The sequence below is a fragment of the Amblyomma mixtum genome, chromosome 3, assembly GCF_055824585.1.
Source record: "Amblyomma mixtum isolate Tamu chromosome 3, ASM5582458v1, whole genome shotgun sequence".
In the NCBI taxonomy this organism is placed as follows: domain Eukaryota; kingdom Metazoa; phylum Arthropoda; class Arachnida; order Ixodida; family Ixodidae; genus Amblyomma; species Amblyomma mixtum.
Genome location: NC_143014.1, coordinates 315217866 through 315233816, shown reverse-complemented (window position 1 = coordinate 315233816; position 15951 = coordinate 315217866). Strand labels below are relative to the sequence as shown.

The 15951-nt window shown below is 46.2% G+C and overlaps 1 protein-coding gene across 1 annotated transcript; it reads right to left on the bottom strand.

Annotated features, from left to right (window-relative positions):
• On the bottom strand, window positions 1-2414 carry LOC149355668 (uncharacterized). Its single transcript, XM_089576157.1, has 4 exons — window positions 2408-2414; window positions 1252-2091; window positions 194-258; window positions 1-63 (listed from the first exon to the last, which is right to left on the bottom strand). The coding sequence occupies exons 1-4, from the start codon at window positions 2412-2414 to the stop codon at window positions 1-3; spliced, it is 975 nt and encodes a 324-aa protein (XP_089432283.1).
• Window positions 2415-15951: the final 13537 nt, after the last annotated feature.

Below are 15951 nucleotides of genomic sequence, written 5' to 3'. Positions count from 1 at the left end.
CTAAACACGTAGCAGCGGTCGCACGGCGATGACAGTGCGACCGCTGCATGCGTTGAAGGGCAACTGAAGAGGTTTGAGAATTCGGTGAGCTTAACCCTTTATGAGGCGTCAAAAATCTACTGATGGTTTGTGCACAAGATTCTCCCAAATAAATTGTACAACATGTATGAGCCACCAAAAAATTTATTATTGCTTGTAAAAGAATATTTTCAGAAAAATGGGCGGGACAACACTTGTCCCATTGGCAACTTGGCGACATTAGCAAAGGTGGGACATGCGCTGTCCCTCTGCAGACATTGGCGTTGATCTTTTCTGTCTGTAAGCATTATCCCTGCCAATGGAAAGGCTCAAAGCAAGTAATGCAAAGAGGCACTTGGCAGGCTATGCATAGAAGCTTTGTGCGCTTTTCCTGTGACACCGTCGAGCACCATCGGCACCTTTTGCGCGTAGTGGTGGTGCATGGGAAGTGCCCTTGGCCATTGAAGCGAACATCTTTCGGCACCCCGCTCATAACTGAGCAGTTCTTGCTTCCTCGCTTGTGAAGCACTAGGCTGCGCCGACCTTTCCGAAAGCTCCTTCCACTGATGAGCTGTCTTCCCAGCATGACCCGAAAGAGCAGGTATGCGATGGTGTTCCTGTAGCAATGCTGGATGTAAGCGCTGACAATCGCTGCGTCAAGAATGAAATAAAAAATGCGACTCCACGACCTCTTGGAGCGCCTGTCTAGTGGATACGCATTTCTTTTTTGGTCGAAGCGATCCACCCCTCCCATCCAGAGGTTGTAGTCGCGCACTGCTGCGGGGCACTTCACGGCTTTTTTATGTCCCTGTGGTGTAGTTATCTCGACTTGAACGTCTTGACAGGGGTCATGATAGTTCGACATTATGTGAACGTGCTTGGTGTCCCGCCACTGGTAGGCGGTAACATTCTTTTTTCTCCTCCAGATGTATTCACCACGGTCAAGCTTGTTGTTCACCTTTACTTCTGCTGGTAGGTCCTTTCGATGTGTGCGATATGTACCGCAAGCTAAAACATCTTTGTCACGGAGCTGCTGTAGCAAAAAGGTTGAACTGAAGAAATTGTCAAAAAATAGTTGACTTCCTGGTGTTGAGATCCCTTCTGACAATGACAAGACAACATGTTCTCCAAGTGTTCTCTTGCTTGGTCGCTCCTGGTGCTTACCTGGGTAAATTTCAAACTTGCATAGGTATCCTGTGGACGAGTCCGCAATGCACCACGCCTTGTACCCGCGTTTTATTTTGGGTTTCATAGGCATATACTGCTTCATAGAGGATCTTGCCTTGAATAAAATCATACTTTCGTCGACTGCGAGATGAGATGAAGGCGTGTACTCATTACGAAAATTTTCATTCATCTTCTCGATGAGCGGCCGAACCTTGAAGCAGCGGTCATACTCTTTTAAACCTTTCTTTGGCATCTGCGTGTTGTCATTCAAGTGCAAATGGTTTGTGATTTGTTGAAATCTCTTGTGCGGCATGACCGCAGCGATTTCTTTCACGCAGAATAGGCTGTCAGAACTCCAATAGAGATGTACCTGGTGCATAGGATTGGCACTCATAAGTACCAGCATGCCAAAATAGGACTTTAGTTCCTCGGGAGTGAGTGGTATCCAGCTCCGTGTTCCTTCCTGAGTGGCATAAAGATTGGTATGATGAACTATGTGATTCACCACTTCGTCGGTGAAGAAGAGCTCGAAGGCATTCAACGCCGTGCTCTCCGACGATAGCTTCGCAGAAAAAGTCGGCTCAGTGTCCGTCGGCATCACATCTGCTGGTGTCGTCTCCCACTCGCCTTCTAATACAGAATCATCTGCAGCAGCTGACGAGCCAACAGTTGAGCCGCAACGCCTTTTCTTCTGCTTGCCAGTATACACTCTCCGCGTTTTTTTCTTACGTTTTACAATAGGAACTGGAGGCTGAACATCATCACTTTCACTGTCATTTTCGCTTTGAAGATCACAAGGCAGCTCTTCACAAGATTCTTCACTATCATCGTTGCTTGCACTTTCAAGATCCGGAAGGCTGAAGTGTAGATCAAGGGCCTCCTCTGCAGTCAGATTCCTCTTCTTTCCTGCAGAAACAACCGGCAACAATTTATATAGGCCCCAAGGTTCCACATGAATAATAACTGTGCAGTACGCTCTGTCGAATTATTTGTGTTTTGGTGATACATAGCAGCACAAAATATGAACGAGAATAGCAAAACCGACTTTGAAAATGTCTGGGCATGAAAATTATCTCTCAGGGGGGTTGTTAGGCCTAACCAACCACCACTACGTTCGGAATATTTGCATGCAGCTCGAACAAATTCCTTAGTCTCATGTCAAACCTGCCTACAATTGATCTAAGCGCATTACAGGAGTGCAAGATGCAGTTTTTGCACTTACCGGACATCTTTTTTATGGTGATGGAGCAAGCAAACTCACGCACTTCATGAGCGACGGCACCGAAAAAAACAAGGCAACAGAAAAACAACACGAGCTACTAGCGCCACCTACCAAATGAAGCAAAAACTTAAAAAATAGTTGCTCTATCTTCTACATGATGGCGCTACCCATTTCTGTGGGTCTACATATTTCCCTCTGAGCAGTGGAGGCAGTTTTTGGTTAAGGTTTCGGGCGGGACATATATGTCCCTATGGCCGACAAAGGTTAAAGGCGTAGAATCCGTGAAACCTGTAGTTAAAGCATTCAAAGCCTTTTGGGGCTACGTAATCGCCGATTAAAACTGCGACGGTCTTCAGGCTTCTCTTCAACACACACCACCGAGGAGGGGGGGGGGACCTGACAACGTCATATATGGTAGTCGATTATTTCCAAAACAGAAGTGATTGCTTTTAAGAAAAACAATGCCACTGAAGGCAAAGCCTGTGAAGCGTTGTTTGCCGCATCCAGTGACGCACACCGGGCTGTGGGCGAAGGCAGTGAAATTATAAATCCCGCCTTCCACAGCGTCACCGCCAAGCTTCTCCTCACTTCTCCGACGCTGTGAAGAGAAGTGTGAGAGTTAATCGGTGATTACGTCAACATTTTAAATGTTGGCACAAAAAAAAAAACTTGGCATGCTTTACCTACAGGCTTCATAGGTTTGAATCCTTGAATATTGTGGAATTTTGAAAAAGTGGTTCAGCTGCCCTTTAACGCTGCGGAGGCTTCGCTGCGGTTTGTAATGTTGCGCAAATTTGTGAAGTCTTGTCTATCAAAAAAATGTTGGTGTATCTATTGCGTCAATATTTTTGTGTGCCATCTTCAGTCTTCCAAGCCCTTGGTGTCTTTTCTCTAGTTGGCTTGCACAATAATATGTTGTCACGCCATGAGGTCTCTCCATGAGTAGACAGGAATTGCATGGGGTGACTGCAACGAAAATAAGTCCGATATAAAAGTGATTGCGTTGCACTGCAAGGCATAGCATATGCCCTTGCCTTGATCCAGGAGTACGCTTTCACTGCTTGCATAGAAAGTCGCAGGTTATGCTCGAGTGACGAGCAGACTCATGGGTGTGGCTCAAAAAAACTTTTGTGCACAGCTATCACCTTCACCTTGATATCTGAAATTTTCATGATACATAGTGACCGTAAAGTTGGTAAATTATCGACGATTTGATGATTTCTCTTGTGCTTTGCTGTAGCAAGGCTTCAAACAGGGCTCCACAGCCGCCACCACAGCTGCATCGTAGCTGCCAAGAAATGGGAAAACTGGAGAGTTAGAGAGCCGCTTGCCACTGGAACATGCATGAGCAGCAGGTGGAAAGTACTGCCGGGTCACATTGCACCGAACGGTTGTAGCTGGGGGAGTGCTGAGTATTGGCTGCGTCTAACTGTGTGTGTCAGTTTCCTTTTACCTTTTTGGTCCCCTGACGTAATGGTATCTGAGCGGACTGCCCTCAGAGGCCTCTCTGGGCCAAATTGAGGCCTGCTTCAGAGTGCCACTTGGGCTGACCCTCGTGGTTCTCCGGGAGGTTAAATGAGTCAGGTGACCCCTGGCTTAACTCTCTCTCTACAGCAGCTCGGGATTCCACCCTTTGGTGCGTCGCTCACAAGTGGGGTCTGGTGGTAAGCTGTCGCGGCATTGTGCAGGCAGCGGATGTGTGGCAAGCAAGTCGTTTGGGTCCCCGGGTGTGACCAAGCGGGCATCTCCACCCAGTGTCGCCCACACTTCACGCACTTTTACGTGGGAAGTTCCCTGACACCCTTAGAGCATGTGGGGGTAGTGGTCTCGGACTCAAAGGAGATGCCCTCGACTCAGTGTGGCAAACTCAGCGGAGACCAGCTACCAAGTGACAAGAGGTTTTTGGTCGTTTGGTGCCCAGCTTTCGCCGGTCGCAAGCCAGAGAATGGGTCAGAGCCAAAGGTTTACAAAACAAAACAAGGTTTATACAGCGATGAGACGATACAGAGGATTTCACAATCACTAGTACAGACACATAAAAAGTGATTAATTGAACAATGCAACACATGCAAAGTTAAACTCGAGAGAGAATGCAATACAAAGGCAATATTGCACCTAAAGTGCACTAACACACGAGAGAGAGGTAAACAAACAAAACACAATTTGTTCAGCGGGCACTGCGGCAGTCCGACGACCAGAGTTCCACGACGATGCCGTCCCGCAGACTGGCGAACATTGCCTCGTTGGTCCGATGCTGGCCGAGTGGTGTTTTCCCGGGAGTCGAACGGGCGCGCTTCGATGAAGCTTAAACGGCGGTCCGGACTGACTGATAGTGGTTAACGCCTTCTTTTATAGGCTCGCTTCCACGTCTCTTTGTTCTACGCGCCAGAGTAGGCGCGCACATACACTTAGCATCGGCAGTGCTGTCTCTCTTCCCTCTTCTCACCGGCCGCGCGTCCCCATTGGTCAGAGTACGGGGATCGCATCTCGAAGTTTCGAGCGTGTTCTGGCGTGGCGCCGTCGCCGACGGGCGAGGGGGACGTGTCTTAGTGCACGCAAGGCTTCCCCCTTTTCCCCCGGTCAGCGGTAGAAGCGACTCGGATGTTCTAGAGAAATCTTCGGCATGGATGACTCATTCCCTCGGCGCACGCCGCGTCTGTGAGCGGTGGTGGAGGGGAGAGAGAGCCACGCGCTCAGCGGGGTTTTCCTTCTCCCCCGTTGGCTCGCGCCGGCGAGACGCCGTGCGCGCGGCGGTGTTTTTCTTTGTTTGTTCTGAAAAATGCGCGGAATTTTCTGACACTGCCCCTTCCTTTAAGAATATTGTGCAACAATATTCACAAATCACAAAATTTGCGCGCACATGCATGCGCTCACAAAGTCAAGGGTGAATGCCGAAGTACACACATCAATACCTTGATGCTTTCAAATACATAACACAGTGCAATAGACAGGTTGCCCTTCAAAACTTCACATCAAAACAAGCCGCATTTCGGCGGTGCAATTCGCGCGCACATGCATGCGCTCACAGTCAATGGCGAAGGCCAAAATACATACATCAATACAATAATATTTCCACATACGAAACTCAATTCAATGTTCACAATGCACATAAAAACACACCGCGATTGGGCAGTACATTAACACAACATTGCAAACAGGAGGCACACAAGTATGAGGCATACTTTCGCTTATACTTCCCCGTTCGGCCTACACAGTAGGTTCGGAACTGAACTGTTTCGCTCAAGCTATCGGCCGCACTCGTGGTTCTCTTCCTTACGCGACTCCTTCGCTCTGTCAATGTTTGCCTCTGCCCTTTCCGTCCTGAGAAATTCTTTCATATCGCACGCGTACAAAAAGGTTTCGGGGCGGCATGCACCTGCGAACAAGAAAATCGACAGGTTCCAAGGCACTTGCATCACAACGCAGAGGCTCACGATAAGAACCGGTGTGAACACACTCTTGGTCACCTTCCCGAATTCGACAGTGCGGCAGGAAAACAGCCGAAGCAATGTGCCGATCAGCACGAGAATCATTTTCAGAGTGTGTCTTGCGCTGAACTTATCAGAAATTCTAGACACGTTGTTTCCGCGTGTCCTTCTTTCGCTTTTCCTTCCTTCCTTCGGCATTCGTGCTCCGTTGCGGCCACTTACTGGCTTATCCGCCAGCTTCTCACAGCTGCTTACTTCGTTCCCGCCTGTTTTTTGTGAAAAGGGTTTCTCTTGCGCGGAACGTTCCTGCGCTACATTTTGCCGTTCTTCCTTCTTGCGTGATTCTTTTATTTCCTCCTTTCTTGCGCTAGCTCGCTCGCGCTTCCTTCGCCGCTTTTTTTCCTGTCGATCACTGCGACGCTCTGATGTGCAGGATTCGGATTTTTCACCCTCGCGGCGACCGTCTGGGTCCGTGGGAAATTTTGCCCCCTTGATGTTACCCAGTATAAGGTCGTATATGGGGCATTCCATGCACAATGCAGTCAGTTTTCCGCTGTAGTACGGAGTCTGCACCTGCACTCTGGCTTCCGGTAAGCGCTTAAAGGAGCCGTCTACTAGCCGCACAAGGCTCTTCGTTCCAGTGAGATCCTTATCTCGCACCAAGCCTCGCTTTATGATGACCGCGCTGCTTCCTGTGTCTCGCAGCACTGAAATTCTTTGCGGCCCTACTTTCCCTTCCGAGACAGGCATCCTGTGCATTCCGGCTTCGGGTCGCGCGTTCACAACGGGCACCTTCTTGCCGTTCTTCAGTTCAACAAAGCCGTTTTCGTCTTCTTCCTCCAGGCATCTTGAATTTAAACGGAGTCAGCGGGTGCTGACCAGGGCTTGAATGTTTGTTCGTCATTGCCATTCGAGATAATGTTGCGCTCTCCATTCCCATTGAGTTGGCCTACACAGAAGGCACGATCGCGTTGAAAATGGACTCCGCTGATGCTTGTAATCATTCATGTAGCTTGCTTTGTTAGCTTTTGTTCTTTGGATTACTCGACTAGAGCTGAATCAGGTATGTAGCAGCATCAAGAGCACTCTGGATTCGAAGCCGCGGTCGTATACTAAACAACGACATGTGTGTAATTAATTAATTGGAGCTTTCGCTGATTTTTTTGCTGCGCGTCTTTGGCTCAGTTTTCCAGTGCCCTCTGTGTCATGTTCCATGCGATTGATTGCAGCGATCACCCGGAGAACATAAACCAAATAGGTCCATATTTGAAGTTCATGTTCAAAATTTCGAATATCCGCACACGCTTAGTTCTCGCTTTTCACATGGAGACCATGAAGAGGGCATGTCACATGAACAAAGAATGAAAAAAAAACCACCACTGGCTAGCAACATCATTTTGGCTTTTGTGCACTTAGAGATTACTGCAAGGCCTGCTCGGTTTGGGAAACGATCTCATGGGACAGAGAAGTGGCATGCCCATGGGTTATGAATGGTGCCTGTCTTCCCGTTCAAACACAGTACACCGAAAATATCTTTATGGTGAGTCATAAAAAGAGTGTTTTTCAGATCCAGCTGAAAAAAACTGTGGGAAGAGACAGTGCTGTCCATGTCTCCTCACTTGTGGTTCAGTTTGGTTGCATCTTTCTCAAAGTCTGATCATCCTGTTGCGCAAGGTTTTACAGAGGCATTCAGTTGAAATGTCATTCACATCGGCAGGGCACTGAAAAGATGTTCGATACTTGCAGATGCCTTTGAAACATGGGCTTACATATCCTCCTTGTGTAAACAAAACTGTGCTAGCAGATATTGCTCTGGGTTAGCAAATTTAGGGCGGACTGCATGAAGTAGCTTTTTTTCATTATTGTGGCCAATGCAGCTGCACTACATGGCAGCTCAGGAGACCACATGCAGTCTCATTGGTGTTTGGCTTTGCTGTCTTCTCACTCGCATAGTGGCAGCTATCCTCCATGCAGACAGCCTTCATCAGCAGCGCCACCTTTGTACTTTATGTTTGAAAGATAGCTACGGTGACGAACACGCAAAATGAGTTTTAACAGGTGATCACCCAGAAGCACTGTGATGAAAACACCAGTGCTGATGGACATTTAAAAACTTGTACGCTGAACATGAAAAGATAGACATCGTTGATTCAAAGTCATTGGGACTGCGATAAATATTTCAATTAATTGGGTTTTTGAATTAACCAAACATGGTAAAAAAGATGGGACTGAGCTGAAATACTCTTTTGTTGTGGGAACGCGCTACCCTTTACTGGGTGAACTTTGTAATTACTGCATACTGCCTCATAAAAGCCTACCCCCCCCCCCTATTTGTAGCCCTTGCTGGCAAAAGAAAAAAAAAAGATTACTCCAAATATAAGTCTATGCATTCAACCCCTCCTCCTCTCGCTTTGGGGCCCTGCTGGACCCTGTTTTGTCGCGGCACGCATCCAACTCAATTCAATAAACACGTAATGATGCGATCACAGGGACAGCAGTTTGAAGCCAGTTGAGGTCAAAAGCAAGCAAACAGTCCTCCACCCTGCCTTCCAGACCCGTGTGGCCCAGTTGTCTAGCGGCAAAAAAAAAAAAACTGCAAACGGTCCTGTAGTTACAGTTTTCGGCACGACACATGCCTTGGAGATTATCGGAGTTTACTCTTGCGATACTTACCTCTGGTTCGAGGAAGCAACTGTCAGCGTGAACAAGCCATGTAAAGCGCACGTAATTCCAGTTTTCTTTAGCAGAACAATTTACATACGAATTTACGTTTTTTTTATGCCTGAAGCCCCATGCATCCTTGTGGGAAATGGCGCCGGCCCGGGGCACTTACTCCCTGCCGTTCGTCCAGAACTGCCTTGGACACTGCAGATAGGTCAGCTACACTTATAGGTCAACCCCCCCCCCCCCCCCCCCCCCCCCAGTTTCGGATAGTTGTTTTTCTGAAGAAAGGTCGACGGCACTTAGGAGATGCCGGTAACCTAATCCACTAACCACTGAACTCCACTGAAGGAAACAGCTCAAGGCAGTGTTGCACGCAGGCTACCTTTCGCGGGACAAGCACTGGCACGCTTGTGCTGGGATAGGGGATATTCAAAATTCCGCAAGTTCGCTTTCCCGCATAACAATGTTGCCCCTAAGAAGATGGCCGACTTCGCTATAAAGGAACTACATGGGCTTCAGGACAGGCGCTAAAGGTGTGGATAGAATGTAAGAAACGTATTTTGGAAGAATCAAACAAAAAACCAGTCTTTCTTGCTTTGTTTCAGCTGGAAACGCATGGTCCGCCATCTTGTTGGGGGCAACATTGATATGCGGGAAAGCGCACTTGCGGAATTTTGAATATCCCCTATTACTGGGGCTGGGGTGCTTCACATACCAAGCATTGGCATTTGATCGGCATTGCTTTGCTGCGTCACCTGGCGGCTTGTGGGGGTCGTTGCTTCACCGGTTTGGGGCCAAAGTGGGATTGGACTTTCCCTCATAGCATCCCAGATCTTTGAATTCACTGGGCTTGTGTGGGCCACCGCCTCGAATTAGCCAGTCTAATTTGCATGAGAAGGTACAGCACAGCAGTTCTTTGCTTTGTCCCCCCCCCCTTATGTAATGCCTCAACAGAGGCCTTTAAGGGTAAAATAAATGATGATGATGATGATGAAAATTATCGAGGATTTCGAATTAAGATTCTTGGAATTATCAAGGTTTTACTGTCGTTTATTTTCCTGGACCTTGCTTTAGTGACAATTCTTGATGCTACCATCTCAAGTGCTGACTGCTAAAGAGTCAGCATAACTGCCATGCAAGCAGAGCAGATGAATATAGCAGCGAACCTCCTGTGCTTTGCCTCCTTTTGTGTGTGCTCCAGTACTTCTGGCTTGACAAGCTGCAAGCCGGCGAGGCACTTGCAGCAGTGTGGGTTTCTCATAAGCACGTGCCTTTTGTCTGTTTGGAAATGGCGCAGCCTATGAGTGAAGCAGTTACAAAGGCCTTTGTACGGCTCTTCGATGGGGGCCTTATCTACCGGGACAAGATGAAGAAGAGAAATCTTAGGCGACCCTCAATGGATCGTTTGAATGTGTTAAATCATTATATCTGAGGTTGACACATGATAGTTCGTTATATCCGAGGTTAACACACGAAAGGATTTTATATTCAAGGTGACATACTAAGGTTCTGTATATCTGAGGTTAACCCACGAAATATCGTTATATCAGAGGTGCCATAGTATGGTTCGTCATACCAAATGCAGTACAGTAATTCTGTTAATAGTCCAGTGGGCAGGTTGCCACCGTGGCGGGTGGGCTACTCACAGATGGCGGTCGCCATTTCCGCCTGCACAGACCCCTCTAATGCCAACGCATTAATAGCGCGCATTGCACGTGTATTTGCTACGTTGTTTATGTTTCTTACTTGATATGCGCAGCGGATATCGGCAGCGGCAAAGCCTACGTCCACTGTGCGCGTACGGAGTCTGCGACGAGACCGCCCTCGAATCCGCTGTTACACGGGAAGCATGCCTCGCGGCATGCCCCTGTGGCGCCGGTACACGAGGACTGGAAAGGGAACGCCGCTACCCCGAAGAAAGCCAGTGGCGTCACTCCTGGACCAGCACCAACATTGTTATCAATTAGTGTTATGGAAATTGGATTATTAGTCTTAACGGAATTTTAATTTGTTAATATGCCAAGGCTGTGTTAAGGCTATGTTAACGCACGTTGCGTCCAAGATCCACTGGCTGAAGCTATACGTCCAGAGGAACTACAAATTAAATTAACGCATTAGACACTACCTCGAAGGCCTCGAGCCGACGCTGCGAAGCCTGGCTTTTTGCAGCAGAGCCAGATACCACTGGTAACGCCATGTTTCGAGGGTTTCACGGACAATGTGTGGTACCGCGCCGTGGTGTCCGCCTGGCCGCGCAGCGATGACACTTTGGCCGAGGTGACGTTCATTGACTACGGCAACGTGGAGGTTGTGAGCATCGCCGAAGTACATGTAGTGTGTGTGCAGTGCAAGGCAATGTGTCCATTGTACAAGAATAAAGAGATTTTAATAGCCTTGTGTAACGTGTCGTACAAACTTTGTATGTCTAAGACAGTACGTTTCGGAAAGGCCATAAAGCTATACCCTCAGTGTAACCGTAAGTATAACCTCAAGCTAAACGCCGAGCATCGCCGCAGCTTTTCGCTTCGAGATATCCAGGCTTAACCTTAGCTAAGCCACGGCCAATTTTTTTTGTTCTATATCCTGAAATGGCATCGTTCATTCTGAGGCTACGAGCTCGCCAATGACACGAGCCACCCGACTGTTACTTCAACGTTTAGTTACGGAGTGCTAGTTTATTAAATAACCAATTAGCTTGATTATTAGCACGTTTCTCAAAAGGTCTTTCTATTGAAACCCCCTATTTATAGGAAATTTCGAAAGTGCTCACTTATACATCCGGTAGAAATAGCTGCCAACATACTCGTTCGTATACTGTTGGTGTCATTAGCCAAATAAAATTGCGCGTACTTATAAGGGGGATTGACCATGACCAAGCGGTGACTACCAGTTTTGTTGATTGCATGCGGCAGAGGTCGATATACAAAATTTGAGCACCTAAAATAAATGTTGCACTTCATTAAATTTCTAGAGGTAAGGAACAAAAGGAAAGAAGAACATGAATAGTAATAATAGCATAACGAAAGCTTGTGATGGAACACTGATTCTAGAGAAAAATTTTGAACTGCGGAGCAAGCATTCCCGTTGGTACGTCCAAACGTAGAAGCGCCAAGGAACAGAATAACCACCGAAGACAGGCGCAAACTATGTTTTTCGAAGAGAACTTTTAACAGACTCCTCCTTAGCGATGAGTAGCTATGTCATAACAAAAATGATCTGCTGTTTCTGGCTCTGCAAAATATGGTCACAATGTGGAGATTGCGAGACCAGGTGTGTAGCGGTAAAAATCTAGTTTTGGCACACGACAACATGGTCGCGTACAGGAAACTTAAAGTTTGCGAAATCGCCAAGCATTGCTCCAAGGGAACCGAAGGTGCTGAAAATCATTCAAGGAAGTGTGCGCTGATGCGCCAAATTCTGACATTAATGTGTATGTACGAACCCGTGCCGCCGTGATGAACGCTCGGGTTGGAAGAGGGTCAGCGATTGGAGCACTCAGGGCTGCCTTTGCTAAAGCATCGGCTGGTTCAATGAAATGAAGGCCCTGTGTCCAGGGGCCTTTATTCGAAATAGCCGAAAATTTGTTGGGCCACTGCGCCGATAGTAATTGTGTTTTTGACATTCTATTAAAATTGTGTGAACGGTGGGCTACACACCTGTCAGTAATTATGGAACCCACCATATCTTAGAACGGGCTTCAAAAAGGGAAGAAAAAGTTAAAAAGTTAACTGTTGAGTATTAGTAACCACCCTGCTAGTTAGCACATCTTAGCTGTATTCTGATGTAGTACACCGCTGACAATGCTGTGCCAAAAAAGTGCTCTTCTAACACAAAAGGCCTATTTTTAAAAATGCTGCCAATCATTAGATGAAACACCCTGTATGCTCTATACGTGGTTTTGGTTCTTGTTTCTATTTAGTGAACTGACAAGTCTTGTCTTGGTAGGTGTTCACTTTGTAAATGGCTGCTATACGTGCCATGTGACTGGAGGGTATAAATTTATACATTGGTGTCCTCGTATAAAAAAGGTCTTTTCGTTGGTTGGTTGACCTCAAATAAAATGGCACAGACCCACTACGGGGCTGATCAAAAAGAGAGTACCGCAAGCTAACTCCACTCATTGTCTGAGAAAAGCATTCTGAGGACAGCCACGTCGAGAGAACAAAGTTACGGTGGCCGACATCGTCAACGCGCGGTCCACGGAGAACCGCCGCTCTGGAATCAGTCTTATCTCTAGCAACCAACTTCAGATATTTTCTTGTTCACTTATTAAACAATTAGTTCAGTGCTATGATTAACTTATCTGAAACTTTTAGCTATGATTTCAAAAATTTTTATTTGCTTATTATTGCTGTGACATAGTGTAGTTCGTGCTCTATTGTAGGCTTTGTAGATTCGAATCAGTGATACACTCATTCCATGCTTTTTATTCCTCCATACTTTTCTTACAAAATATAGTGCAAGCTCACAGACATCTGCATAACGACTGTTTTCCTCTGAATCGAGGTTAGACTACGTAGTAAAACGCATGAATGGCGAGTCCAATGCAGACTGCTTGTGTAGATCATCATATGCGATCATTGTAAACAGCTGTGTGCCATATTAGAAAAGTGTAAATTTGTCCCTGCCTTGCTTTTGCACATGTGCGACGCAATTAAAGCTCGATTGACTGACATATCAGCATTGTAAATGGGACGGTAGAATTGCAGAAATGTTAGCCTATCCGATAGTACGAGGTCTCTGTTGATAAGGTGGACTGCTGAGCTCTTAGTACGCGATTAGTTAAACACAGCAGCCGAGAGAAATGAAGACCAAGAAGTAACACAAACACGTCGAGGATAATGTTGCTCTCGCATCATCCTCATCGTGTGCGTTACTTCTTGCCCTTTATTTCACTCTGCTGCTATTAATTGGTCGGTGTTGATAGCTGCAGCATTAACTGTTGTTGTTGTTCGGGGCTATTTATTGGTAAGAAAAATGAAAAATAAAAATAAACATGGAACGAACAGACGTTGCTAGCCGTGGCATCTGCCATCGAAACCTGAAGCACCTGAGTTGTGGCTAGCGGGAATAAAAGGACAGGGAGAGGGAAAGAAACGGGGGAGCGATAGAAAGGATAGGGGTAGGGTTGCAATAGAGAGTTATAGCATATTGTTACCGTGTGACCGGACGCCGAACTTTACGATTAGAGCTGCGCACGCTAGATGACGTTTTAGCATACCGTCCCTGCTGTAACAAGTTACGGTAAGGCGAAAGCGAGTAATGATGATGGCAGATGCCCCGGCATTAATTACAAACAAAAATACGCTTGCATTACAAGCATTTCTTTGCAGTGAGATGCTACACGGATGAGATTAAGAAGTTTGCGGGCATTGGTTGGCCGCAACTGGCAAAGGGCAGGGTTAACTGGAGAGACTTGGGAGAGGCCTTTGCCCTGCAGTGGGCGTAGTCAGGCTGAAGATGATGATGACTCAGCATGACCTTGCACACAACCATTAACTTATGATCACGATTGACATGCGCGATCGCGAAGCTCGGATCGCAGTCGACTCGATCGGGATCGAGTAAAATCGCTATTAAACGTTTCCATGCTGCAGCAAAGCGAATCCTAATCGAACTTGACAGTTCATTCAAACGACTTATTGCGACGCACGTGTCATGTAAGGTTAATTCATCGCTGGATATTGAACATTCAATATCATTTTTCTCTTTCACTTCAACACAATGAATAAAACAAAAATAAGTGCATCAAAGCAATTAAGCCTCTAAGCTTGAAGTATGAGGTGCCTCAAGTGTAGTGTAAGTCAAGTTCACACAAACAATTCCGAGTACACTTCTGAAAACGTTAGAGGGCACTGTGGAAACCGCACAGGAGTAATGCGAAAGCACTAACGCCTCCTCGCCGCCTGTAATTGCTCGCTTTGCCTCTATGTCGATTGTGACGATGCGTCTGACAACCGAACCACATATTCCACCTTAAACCACAGTTAATGCAGATTACATTTGGAATTAATTCGCATTTAATTCACATTTATTTATTTACACATAATTCACTTAACTCACAATTTTACACAATTATTTCACAAATAATTCATTTATCACCTATGTCATTTATTCGGATTTGTATCATTTATTCCACACTTCTTTCACAATTGATTTACTTTATTCACCTTTAAATCATTACATTGTATTATTAAGTCACACTATACACACATTAATCCAACTTAATTTATAATAATTCATCTTAATTCACTCAAATCACCTTATTTCATCTTGATTTACTACTGGCATTTCTATAATTTTTTATTATTCATTAGCTTTCGATTAACTTCAAAGCCCCTATCGTTTCACCTCGGTATTCTTTTCTGACTTTCAAATTTCGCGCCGCGCGTTAACTCCGCCCATCTTTCCGGTCACGAAGTGGCAGGGCTGCCAGCCTCCAGAGCCGCTTCTCACCCAATTTGCAACCAAAAATTCCCTAGATTTCCCTAGATATCAAAAATATTGTTCAATTTTGAAAAATTGCATATTTGTGCGTAGTTCAGTAGCACCTTTTATCATGCAGCTACCCTTTTACGAGACGTTTTTAAGCAAATTACCTGTAAATTTGAAATGAAGGCTCTAAAATGAAGAACTTCGACTTGAAGCTACCAGATAAACCGTAGCGTTCTTTAGAAATTACAAATTAAAGGCTCTATATCGTGCATGTGTTTTTTTTCCCACTGTACGCAAGGTATTAAACATGCATCGCCATGTGGAATGAACTGAATTTTTTCCCCCATATTTTGTCGGTTCAGGCTTCAGTCAGAGGATACCATGTACAAAATGCCTGGAGGTCGCTTGAGGAGTCTACGGAAACTGCGATATTAAAGCTGTTTGTTCGTTTGCTGGAATTGCTGTAGAGGTTGGCTGGCGTAACAGACTCAATTACAAAAAAATGAAGCAGTGATTGTTACAGCTTTTGTATACCTCATGTGACCTCAACTCACTTTATTCGTCGTGGTGGAACTGCTAATCATGGTTTATGGTTTTGGGGCGTCTAACATCCCAAAGCGACCCAGGCTATGAGGGATGAAATAGTGGAGGGCTCCGGAAATTTTGATCACCTGGTGCTCTTTGACGTGCACTCACATAGCGCAGCACACGGGCCTCTAGAATTTCGCCTCAAAATAAATGTTTTCCACCACCACCACCAACGAAATTCGACCGCCGAGGTCGGGATCGAAGCCTCGTCTTTCGGGTCAGCAGCCGAGCGCCATAACCACTGAGCCACCACGGCGAGTCAACTGGGAATTGTTCCCCTCGTTAGACTAGCTAAGATTTTAAACACGGCGCTCCTTTATAGAAAAAATAGCGCCCTTGTTCTTTCCTAGTTATAAAAAAAAAACATACAGATATGCTTACTAAATAGGAATTTCACGTCGTGCAGCGAGCTTTAAATACAGCGTGAGG

Coding starts and splice junctions, on each gene's coding strand:
- LOC149355668 (XM_089576157.1), bottom strand. Junction 259..1,251: donor TATGAAACCCAAAATAAAAC/GCGGGTACAAGG, acceptor CACCTTTGCTAA/TGTCGCCAAGTTGCCAATGG. Junction 64..193: donor CTGAAAATATTCTTTTACAA/GCAATAATAAAT, acceptor AAACCTCTTCAG/TTGCCCTTCAACGCATGCAG.